Source organism: Urocitellus parryii, chromosome 5, assembly GCF_045843805.1.
Source record: "Urocitellus parryii isolate mUroPar1 chromosome 5, mUroPar1.hap1, whole genome shotgun sequence".
Lineage (NCBI taxonomy): Eukaryota > Metazoa > Chordata > Mammalia > Rodentia > Sciuridae > Urocitellus > Urocitellus parryii.
Genome location: NC_135535.1, coordinates 100,306,387 through 100,318,438, shown reverse-complemented (window position 1 = coordinate 100,318,438; position 12,052 = coordinate 100,306,387). Strand labels below are relative to the sequence as shown.

The 12,052-nt window shown below is 35.2% G+C and overlaps 1 protein-coding gene across 1 annotated transcript in view; it reads left to right on the top strand.

The window, feature by feature from the left end:
• Positions 1-10,972, top strand: part of LOC113176143 (ovostatin homolog 2-like) — a 53,449-nt gene extending 42,477 nt beyond the window's left edge. The window contains exons 31-36 of the mRNA XM_026380555.2: positions 6,030-6,154; positions 7,248-7,338; positions 7,693-7,761; positions 9,468-9,570; positions 10,244-10,303; positions 10,923-10,972. Coding sequence (XP_026236340.1) covers positions 6,030-6,154; positions 7,248-7,338; positions 7,693-7,761; positions 9,468-9,570; positions 10,244-10,296 — 441 coding nt within the window. The 3' untranslated portion in view covers positions 10,297-10,303; positions 10,923-10,972. The remainder of the gene's footprint in view (positions 1-6,029; positions 6,155-7,247; positions 7,339-7,692; positions 7,762-9,467; positions 9,571-10,243; positions 10,304-10,922) is intronic.
• Positions 10,973-12,052: the final 1,080 nt, after the last annotated feature.

Here is a 12,052-nt window from a genome sequence, read left to right as displayed (position 1 = left end):
TTCCCAGGATGTGGGCTCCCTGTTTATCTCTCTTATTGTTTCTTTTGCTGAGAAAAAACTTTTTAGTTTGAGTAAGTCACATTTGTTGATTCTATTTGTTAACTCTAGCGCTATGGGTGTCCTATTGAGGAATTTGGAGCCCGATCCCACAGCGTGTAGATCATAACCAACTTTTTCTTCTATCAGATGCCATGTCTCTGATTTAATATCAAGCTCCTTGATCCATTTTGAGTTAACTTTTGTGCATGGCGAGAGATAGGGATTCAGATTCATTTTGGTGCAAATGGATTTCCAGTTTTCCCAGCACCATTTGTTGAAGATGCTATCCTTCCTCCATTGCATGCTTTTAGCCCCTTTATCAAATATAAGATAGTTGTAACTTTGTGGATTAGTCTCTGTGTCCTCTATTCTATACCATTGGTCCACCCGCCTGTTTTGGTACCAGTACCATGCTGTTTTTGTCACTATTGCTCTGCAATGTAGTTTGAAATCTGGTATCACTATACCACCTGATTCACACTTACTGCTTAGAATTGCTTTTGCTATTCTGGGTCTTTTATTTTTCCATATGAATTTCATGATTGCTTTATCTATTTCTACAAGAAATGCCATTGGGATTTTGATTGGCATTGCATTAAACCTATAGAGAACTTTTGGTAATATCGCCATTTTGATAATGTTAGTTCTGCCTATCCATGAATAGGGTATATTTTTCCATCTTCTAAGATCTTCTTCTATTTCTCTCTTTAGGGTTCTGTAGTTTTCATTGTATAAATCTTTCACCTCTTTCGTTAGGTTGATTCCCAAGTATTTTATTTTTTTGGAGGATATTGTGAATGGAGTGTTTTTCCTCATTTCCGTTTCAGAAGTTTTGTCACTGATATACAGAAATGCCTTTGATTTATGCGTGCTGATTTTACATCTTGCCACTTTGCTGAATTCATTTATTAGTTCTAGTAGTTTTTTTGTAGACCCTTTTGGGTCTTCTAGGTATAGAATCATGTCATCTGCAAATAGTGATAATTTAAGTTCTTCTTTTCCTATTTTTATGCCTTTAATTTCTTTCGTCTTTCTAATTGCTCTGGCCAGTGTTTCGAGAACTATATTGAATAGAATTGGTGATAGAGGGCATCCCTGTCTTGTTCCAGATTTTAGAGGGAATGCCTTCAACTTTTGTCCATTCAGAATGATGCTAGCCTGAGGCTTAGCATAGACAGCTTTTACAATGTCAAGGTAAGTTCCTGTTATCCCTAGTTTTTCAAGTGTTTTGAACATAAAGGGATGCTGTACTTTGTCGAATGCTTTCTCTGCGTCTATCGAGATGATCATATGTTTCTTATCTTTAAGTCTATTGATGTGGTGAATAACATTTATTGATTTGCATATATTGAACCAGCCTTGCCTCCCAGGGATGAATCCTACTTGATCATGGTGCACAATTTTTTTGATGTGTTTTTGTATTCGATTTGCCAGAATTTTATTGAGGATTTTTGCATCTAGGTTCATTAGAGATATTGGTCTGTAGTTTTCTTTCTTTGAGGTGTCTTTGTCTGGTTTCGGAAGCAGGGTGATGTTGGCCTCATAGAATGAATTTGGAAGAGCTCCCTCTTTTGCTATTTCCTGAAATAACTTGAAAAGTATTGGTATTAATTCTTCTTTAAAGGTTTTGTAAAACTCCGCTGTATATCCATCGGGTCCTGGGCTTTTCTTGGTTGGTAGTCTTTTGATGGCTTCTTCAAATTCATCCATTGATATTGGTCTGTTCAAATTGTGTGTATCCTCCTGACTCAGTCTGGGCAAATCATATGACTTAAGAAATTTATCGATGTCTTCACTATCTTCTATTTTATTGGAATATAAGTTTTCAAAATAATTTCTAATTGTCTTCTGTATTTCTGTAGCATCTGTTGTGATATAGCCTTTTTCATCCTGTATGTTAGTAATTTGAGTTCTCTCTTTTCTTCTCTTCATTAGCATGGCTAAAGGTCTGTCGATCTTATTGATTTTTTCGAAGAACCAACTTTTAGTTTTGTTAATTTTTTCAATAGTTTCTTTTGTTTCAATTTCATTGATTTCTGCTCTGATTTTAATTATTTCTTGCCTTCTGCTACATTTGCTGTTGTTTTGCTCTTCCTTTTCTAGGGCTTTGAGATGAAGTGTGAGCTCATTTATTTGTTGTTTTTTTCTTTTTTTGAGGAACGACAACCAGATGATGAATTTTCCTCTTAAAACTGCTTTCATTGTGTCCCATAGATTCTGATATGTTGTGTCTGTATTTTCATTTATCTCTAAGAACTTTTTGATTTCCTCCTTTATGTCTTCTGTAACCCATTGATCATTCAGTAACATATTGTTCATTTTCCATGTGATGCAGTATTTTTCCTTCCTTCTTTTATCATTGATTTCCAGTTTCATTCCATTATGATCAGATAAAATGGATGGTATTATCTCCACCCCTTTATATTTACTGAGGGTTGCCCTATGGCATAATATATGGTTTATTTTTGAGACGGATCCATGTGCTGCTGAGAAAAAAGTATATCCACTTGATGATGGTTGATATATTCTATATATGTCAGTTAAGTCTAGGTTATTGATTGTGGTATTGAGTTCTATAGTTTCTTTATTCAACTTTTGTTTGGAGGATCTGTCCAATGGTGAGAGAGGTGTGTTGAAGTCACCCATAATTATTGTGTTTTGGTCTATTTGATTCTTGAACTTGAGGAGAATTTGTTTTATGAATGTCGCAGCACCATTATTTGGTGCATAAATATTGATAATTGTTATGTCTTGTTGGTGAATGGTTCCTTTTAACAGTATATAATGTCCTTCTTTATCACTTTTGATTAACTTAGTCTTGAAGTCGATTTTATTCGATATGAGGATGGCCACCCCTGCTTGCTTACGAGGACCGTGTGCATGGTATACTTTTTCCCATCCTTTCACCTTCAGCCTGTGTCTGTCTTTTCCAATCAGATGTGTCTCCTGGAGGCAGCATATTGTTGGATTTGTTTTTTTAATCCATGATACCAGCCTACGTCACTTTATTGGAGAGTTTAAGCCATTAACATTCAGAGTTACTATTGATATATGGTTTGTACTTCCATCCATGTTTGATTATTTATCCTTTTTTAAAAAATTTTAGTTTGTTTCTCCATGATTATCTTTCCCCTCGCCCTCTGTCTTTACTGAGGCACTTCCCTCTTATGGTTTTGGTTATTGTTTTTCATTTCTTCCTTGTGTAGTGTTTTGCTCAAAATGCTTTGCAATGCTGGTTTTCTGGCTGCAAATTCTTTTAACTTTTGTTTATCATGAAAGATTTTTATTTCGTTGTCATACCTGAAGCTTAATTTTGCTGGATACAGAATTCTTGGTTGGCATCCATTGTCTTTCAGTGTTTGAAATACATTGTTCCATGACCTTCTTGCTTTCAGTGTCTGTGATGAAAAATCCGTTGTTAACCTTATTGGTTTACCCCTGAATGTAATCTGTCTCCTTTCTCTTGTAGCTTTTAATATTTTCTCTTTGTTCTGTATATTGGATATCTTCATAACAATGTGTCTTGGCGTTGGTCTACTGTGATTTTGTGTGCTCGGTGTCCTGTATGCATCTTCAATTTGTGTATCTGTTTCCTTTTTTATTTCTGGAAAGTTTTCTGTAATTATTTCATTCAGCAGGTTACTCATTCCCTTGGTTTGAATCTCTGTACCTTCTTCTATCCTGATGACTTGTAAGTTTGGTTTTTTTATGTTATCCCATAACTCTTGGATGTTTTTCTCGTGATTTTTTACCAGACTTTTTGAGTTGGCTAGACTCTTTTCAAGATGATATATTTTGTCTTCATTATCTGATGTTCTGGCTTCTACTTGCTCCACTCTGTTAGTGATACTTTCAATTGAGTTTTTAATTTGGTTTATTGTTTCCTTCATTTCTAGAATTATTGTTTGATTATTTTGTATAATCTCTATCTCCTGATAAAGATGCTTAACTTCTTCTTTTATCTGTTTATGTAATTCATTCTCAATGTGTTCTTTCGCTGCTTGAATTTGCTGTCTCGTATCCTCTTTAAGGTTCCATTCCATCTGTCTAAGGTGTTCCATGAGTTCTTTATATGACCATTTTTCTGATGACTCTAGGTCCTCCTGAATATTTAGGCTGTCCTGCATTGTTTGTACTCCTTTTCTTCCTTGCTTTTTGAAGCTGCTCATGTTACTTCTTGTTCTGTTTGACTGCTGAGTTACTGTTTACTCCTATAAATTTATTTGATGCTTGGGAGGAAAGGTATTAGAAGGGAAGGGAAGAAGTCAATAAAGAGAATGAGAGTAAGCAGGTAGCATTCAAGTAAGGGGGGATAAGATAATTTAAAAGCAATGAAAAGACAAAAGAAGAAAAAAAATAGGAAATAAAAAAAGAAAGAAAAAAATTTTTTTAAAAAAAATAATAAAAAAAATTAAAATAAAAATTGGAAGAAAAAAATTTAAAAAAAATTTAAAAAAAATGAAAAAGCAAGAAAGAAATATGAAAATGAAAGAAAAACCCAAATCAAAAAAAAAAGAGAAAAGAAAAAAAAAACTAATAAATGCAGTCTTAGAGTTTGATTAACTTCTCTTCTAGTAGGTGGCGCTGTGCCCACCAGGCCAAGTTTCTCCTGTCAATACGCGGGAACCAATCACTGTGCAGCAGCTCCTCCCAGACTGGGCAAGTCTCCAATCCTGAGTGCCTAGGGCCTCCTCTTGTGTCTAGTCACTTCCCCACTTTTCCTCTAGCCAGGCCCCTCTCACGGGTGCCGCTCAAATACTGGGTACACGCCAGGTCTGCTGCTCCCGGGAGCCCTGTTTTCATGAATGACTGGGCACACTCTTCCAGTTTGCCATTCCCTCAGACCCTAAGTTTGTAGAGCTTGGGGCTGAGAATCCTCAGTGAATTTTACTTGCCCTCCGGTAGCCATGCCGCCGGTAGCTGGTGCAAGAGACCTCAGCTGTCAGCACTGGTGGGAGCAGTAGTTCCGCGCCACGGGTCCCGTGCCACCTCTAATTCCCTCGGTCTCGCTACCGCTTACGGGAGAGCTGGGAGGGGCCCTTAAGGTTTCCCCAATGTGTGGAGAGGGAAGGCTAGGGGATTACACACCTGTAGCCACAGGTTTCAATGAAGTTATCTCCTCCGCCGCAGTCTGATGACGTCAGTTCTCTGCCATGGTGGTATCTCTTGCAAATGGCGACAGTTCGTTTCCCTTTGCTGGGTGACCAATGCAATGGGTGGGTCCTTACTGTCTCTCCCAAGCCCCGTTTCAAACCTGTGGCCACTACCTATGAAGGTTCGGATGGCATTACCTCCGTAGGATCAGAAGGGCTGACCAGTTGTTTCAGCCGGATGGATTAGTGCTGAGTCACTGCTGTTTGTCTGCGGGAAGTAGGCGAATGGGAGCTTGAATTCAGCTGATCCGGGCTCAGTGTGTGTTCTGAGAGGCCCAGACTGTTCGCCCCAGATCCACATCAGCTCAGCATTGCCTAGTGATCCTGAGCAAACAGATTTAGGCTGTTTACGACTCCCTATGCCTGCACAGCTGAAGAGGTCAGAGACTTGATCTCTCCACTCCCGCCGCCATGTTGGAATCCCCATGAATGTTTCTTTTTTATTTTGTTGGTTCTTTTTAGTGTACTCACTGTTAAGTCTAGCTGGCTAGCAAAAGTTTCTTGAGGGATATTGTCATTAGAAAGTATTCTATCTTCAATAAATTTTGTTGTTAAAAATTTTATGTCTGGGGGCTGTGGCTGTAGCTCAGTGGTAGAGCATTTGCTTAGCATGTGTGAGGCACTGGGTTCAATCCTTAGAACCACATAAAAATAAATAAATAAAATAAAAGATCCATCTACAACTACAAAATATTTTTTAAAATTCTATGTCTGATGAAAACTAAACCTGATTCCTTGATGATAAGTATGTAAAATGCATTAATAATAGGCTTAGAGAACAGTTCCTTCCATTCTTAATACAGGATGAATTTTCTCATGATATGTCATCCTTTCTAGGCAACCCTCAAGTATAATGTGCCACTCCCTAAGGAAGCTTCTGGATTTTCCCTTTCCTTGGACATAGTAAAAAATAACTCCTCAGATATATTCCAGGCTAATTTTGATCTTACAGTGACCTTCAAGTAAGTGTTGCTTTTTGATGTCAGCTCCCAGGTTGGAGAGAAATATATAAAAAATAATTAAACAGAAGAGAAATAACAAAATATAAATGATACTACCTGTGATAAGTTCACCTGGTGGTGGTGGTGATAGTTCTGCAGCACACTCACTTGCCAGCTTTGTGTATAGACACCACCATTTAGTACATCTTTACCTAAATCAGAGCTAAGATTATGCAAGTACAGTTTGTACTCTGTGCAAATATAAATGGAATATTTCACCATGCTGATATTAACAGCAATGCTTTTATTTATTTGGTGTGTGTGTGTGTGTGTGTGTGTGTGTGTATGTAATTACTTTTAGTTTGGTACAATGGATACAATGTATTTTCTTCTCAAGACAGGTATAGGTGGCCCTACAGTGGAAATTCCACAAATTTTATTTTATACCTAGAAGAGCTAAATATTAGATTTCTACTTTTTAGAATGGAAAAAAGTCATCTTGAATTCAAATATGATTTATAGACACTAGAGAGTTTTATCATAAGTTAATGTCAAGAAAATTTATTTGGGGAGAGTGTACCTAGGATTTCTAAATGAAAAATCTCTTGAACACCACAATCATGGACTAAATATATTGTGGAACTCTTAACTTTATGTCCCATTAATGCTTTCCAGAGGCAGAAACAGGTCTAGAAAATTTGAGGGCATATGTGTACCAGAATACTGTCCTTTAAACTAAGATCTCTTCTACATGTTGTGCCAATCTAAGGTTAGCATGAATATATGTAATATAAGTGTATAAGCTTTACTTATAAGTTTTGACATTGAGATCTCAGGTGAACTTAAGAGCAGTATTTGGGGAGAGTTTAGATCTAGATACTTTTTTATAGTTCTAGCTTATGTTGGTTTGTATCATCTCATCTATTATCACTCTGGTTGTACCAATTTTCAGATGTTTGAGGATAAATTTTCTAAGGTCTTTCTTCTTTAGCTTTTGCCTTTCCTCCAGACTTTTAGCCTATCAGTATTTATCTATCTTCCCCCTTTACTATGAATTAAGTCACATTTCTAAACTGATGTCTAAACTAATATTGTCATTGTTTTTAAATTTAAGATATACCGGAATTCACAATAACTCCATTATGGTCCTTGTGGATGTAAAGATGCTATCAGGATTTACTCCCATCCTGACATCCATTCAAGAGGTAAACAGTTGAAATACAATCTTTTGGTACAGAGAAAATGATCCTTGTAAATAGATGAAATAAACCATTGGTTAGCAAACAAATCCATGTAATTTTTAACTTAAACATCCTCTTTAGAGTCCACGTTTGTATTTTTGCTGTAACATAACTAGAGGGATGATGTTTTCAATTTGGAGCAATTCACAGTCATTTTCCCCCCATGGCTCATAGTATATTTGTTTGGTTCCTATGTGTGCTTATATAAACACCTCATAAATAATAACCTGACAAAATAACAACATGAACATACAATTTGGGAATGCTTCCCTCTGTGTTCTAAGATCTAACTCATCTTCCCTGCCACTTTCTTCTAAGCTTGAGAACAATGTCCAAGTAATGAAGACTGAAGTAAAAAATGACCATGTTCTTTTCTACATGGAAAATGTAAGTTCACAATAATTTTTTTGTTTTATGCCTTTTTTTTGTTGTGTCTTCTGAAAGATTATTGGGTGTTTCTTTTTCATATAGACATAAATTAAAGAGTTTACAAAAATATGAGATATTAAATATCCTGTCCTACTGATCCTCTTCTCCCTGTTAACTGTAAAGTTGTTTCATTCAAGCCTTGGTTACCTGAATAGGTAGTTCTCAAGTTTAGAATCTTCACCTCCCCATTTTTCATTCCCAACAACATCTCACATAGTCTGGTTACTGAGTAGAAATATATTTTACTCAGATTTTTCACCACGGTAACTAAAAGATCTGGCTAGAACAATTTTAAAGGAAGAAAAGTTTATTTGGAGGTTCACTGTTTCAGAGGTCTAAGTCCTTGGAGAGCTGACTCCATCCCTCAGGGCTCAAGGTGAGGCAGAACATCATGGTGGAAAAATGTGGCAGGTGGAAGCAGCTTACATGGTGATCAAGAGGTAGAGAGATAGTCCACTCACCAGATACATATATATACCCAAAACCATGTCACAATTCCCACTTCCTCCACCCACACCCTACCATGTCAGTTACCAATCAGTTAATATCTATTGGGGGATTAATTCATTGATTGGGTTAAGAATCTTATAACCCAATCATTTCTCCTCTGAACCTTCCTGCATTGTCTCACACCTGAGCTTTTGGGAGATACTCCACATCCAAAACATAACAAGATATAGTTATTTCATCATTTGACTTCAATTCCAATGAAAGTGGAGATAATTTTTTTAAATTCATTGAAATTGTATATATTTAAGGTGTACAGTGTGATGTTTCATATATATTTGCTTAGCGAACTGAATGTTATGATCAAATTAATTAACACAATATCTCTTTATATAATTACCTTTTTGTGAAGACAACACTTAAGATCTATTAGCAAATTTTGAGTATACAGCAGAGTATTATTGACTATTGATCTCATACTTTAGATCTTTATAACTTATTCATTCTATATAACTGAAACTTAGTACACTTTGATTCCCTGACATCTACCATTCTGCTTTCTGCATCTGGGAATTTAACTTTTTATATTTTACTTCTAAGTAAGATCATGCAGTATTATTTTCTTTATATGATTTATTTAACTTAGCATAATCTCCTTCAAGTTCATCAGTGTTGTCAAAATTGAAGATTTCCTTCCTTTCTAAGGCTAAATAATTTTCAATTTTGCATATGTACCATGGTTTCTTCATCCCTATCTGTTCATAAACAGGTTATTTTCATATCTTGGTAATTGTGAACAATGCTGCATTGAACATGGGAGTGCAAATCTCTCTTCAATATAATAATCCAATTTCTTTTGAATGCATACTCAGAAGTGGGATTGCTGAATCATATATTAGTTCTACTTTAACTTATTTAAAGAAACTTCAAATTATGTCATGAATTTTAGAACCAACCTTTCTATGTACACATCACTGCCACTCACATGAATATTCCTCTAACATTTTCAATTAAATTGCTTGCACCTCAATATAAACAGTGGAACTGAAGGTGGTATACACTTTAACAATAGCTAGCTCATTGTTTTTGCTATTATGCAAGGTAATGATCACACTAGATGTCTTTAATTGAGTAAATCATGAACAGCCTAGTGTTAAATTTCTTAGTATTTTCTTTTTCAGACATGTTAAAATGTATTTATCATTGTTTCTTTCTAGGTTCCTGGTATAGTAAAGAGTTTTACTTTTTCTGTTGAGCAAAGCAACCTCGTATATAACATTCAACCTGCACCTGTCATGGTCTATAATTATTATGAAAAAGGTAGGAAATCTAACATTCTATGAGCTTTGGGAGCTTTCCAAAGTCATCCTCTGTCTTGAAAAACTAAACAATGGATGGTTTTACATTGTATGATGATTATTATTACTCTGTGATATATTCCTGATTAGCCTATTTTCCAGTTACTGGAGTTTTTCAACACTTTATTTGTGATATAATGTGAAAAGGCTCCCCTTTAACTTGAAATATAAACCATGCTAAGATTCTAAGTCTTTCTTGTTTTTGTCATTGTTGTTGATTCCAAGACTTACCCTTTCTTGCTACCTCAATAGACTCACTTATGGGGGAGAGTGAAGAATATTCTCAAGTGTTATAGGAGAATTTCAGTAGCTTATGTGCCAGAACAGTTCCTAATACGTTGAAGAAACCATAAAACTCTTCCCTGAAAGGTTGATACTATTAGTTTATTGTTAAATGGCATATGAAGTTTGTCAAAAAATATTTTAACTCTGTCTCTGTCATTTGCAAATTGAATGCATTCTATCAAGTAACTTAAATTTTAGCAGAATATTTATGGATTTCTAAAATGGAGAAGTAACTGCTTCCCTTGAAAATTTATTGAAAGATTAAATATAACATGTTTATATTGTCTGACATAGTCTGATTATGGACAGTTGGAGAGTCAATACGGATGGATATTTCCTTTATTTTTCAGATGAATATGCCTTTAATGCTTACAACATCAATAACATTCCAGTTTCCCAATGAATCAAAGGTAAGGAAATTACCAGTATTATAGACTTGAAAGCATTCCTGGTAGAAAAGTGAAAGTATAAAAATGGAACAATGGACCAAGCCAAGAGAAGTCTGTAGTACCTCATAAGAATTATGTACCTATGTATGCTACATCACTATTCTGATGTTCATTAAAAATTTCTCATATTGTCTAAAATAGCTTTAAGAAGTGTATAGCTGGGGCTGGAGATGTGGCTCAGCGGTAGCGCGCTCGCCTGGCATGCATGCGGCCCGGGTTCGATCCTCAGCACCACATACCAACAAAGATGTTGTGTCAGCCGAGAACTAAAAAATAAATATTAAAAATTCTCTCTCTCTCTCTCTCTCTGTCTCTCCTCTCTCACTCTCTCTTTAAAAAAAAAAAAAGAAGTGTATAGCTATTTAAGTATTTTTTTTATCAACCTGTCATTTTTTTATAAGTTTGCAGGTCATTAAATCTATGTGTAAATATATTTTATATAATTCATGTATACATTCTATGTATATATGTATATTTTCTGAACATGTATATATTAATACATTTTTATGTCTATTTATTAACACAAAAATATACACATATATGCATTTATCTATTTCTTAAACTATGTTTTAAATCCCAGGTGGAGAACTACTTCTTTCAACAAATTCCATTTCTGTATCAACCCTGAAGGAACCATGATGACCTCACATCGTGAAAAATTTGAAATCTGTTTTGTCTTTTTACCAGATTTTATTTCTTTATTATCCCATTAAATGCTGTCATTTCACATCTGAGTGCCTCATTTTCATATATTTTAGTACTCATTCATAGTTTTTATTCTAGAAAACTTGAGGCTTCATGTGATACCACCTTGTATAATGCACTTTATTGTTTCCAACTCAGAATTCAAGCTTTTAGACATTATGACATATAGAATTGGAATCTTCCAATATGCAAAGAAAGATTGAGAGATAGAGGAAAGGAGAAAGATTATGTGAAAGTTGAAAAAGACTTTATAAAAGCTCAAGGAAACAAACATAAACACACAAACACAACAAAACAGACTCTTCTCAGTAAAATGTTATAAAGAGGAAAAAAGTAGAGAAGAGTCACAAATTAAGTGATAATTTTATTGGATTTATATGCAAGATCAAGATGTTAATCTCAGAGCATTTACCTTTTTAAATTTTTTTATTCTTGTGAGTTTATCATTTACTGCTGAAAAGTCATACTCAATGTTAATCCTTTGCCTTATTTAACACCACTACTGTAATGAATAATGAGGCAAGAAGAGCTTTCAGGAAAAGGATTGAGGGTCACTATTTGGACTTTGGCTTTCATTGTTCAGAATAAACCTGGCACTCACTGCAGGATTTGGGTAGAAGACGGGCCTGCCCCAGTTGTTTAAAATATATCTCTTGGCTTCTGTGTTGAGAAGAGGTGGTAGGAGTGCAAGAGGAGAAATAAGGAAACTTGGTAGAATCTTCTGCAATGATCTAAGCAAAAAGTGATGGTTACTTGAACCAGTGGTAAAGCTGGGCATATGGTGAAAAGTGAACAGGTTCCAGCTATGTTTTGATAGTAAATCCAATAGGTTTTCTTGATGGGTTAGATATAAGGAATGATAAAAATGGTGAACTGAGATTATTTAAAATGTGTTTTGCCTGAGCTTTGGAAATATAGAATCATCATCATCTGAGCTGGTCATGGTTGAAGTAGGTTTGTGATGGAAGATTAAGAATTCATTGGGGAGGTTTTGATGTTATAAAC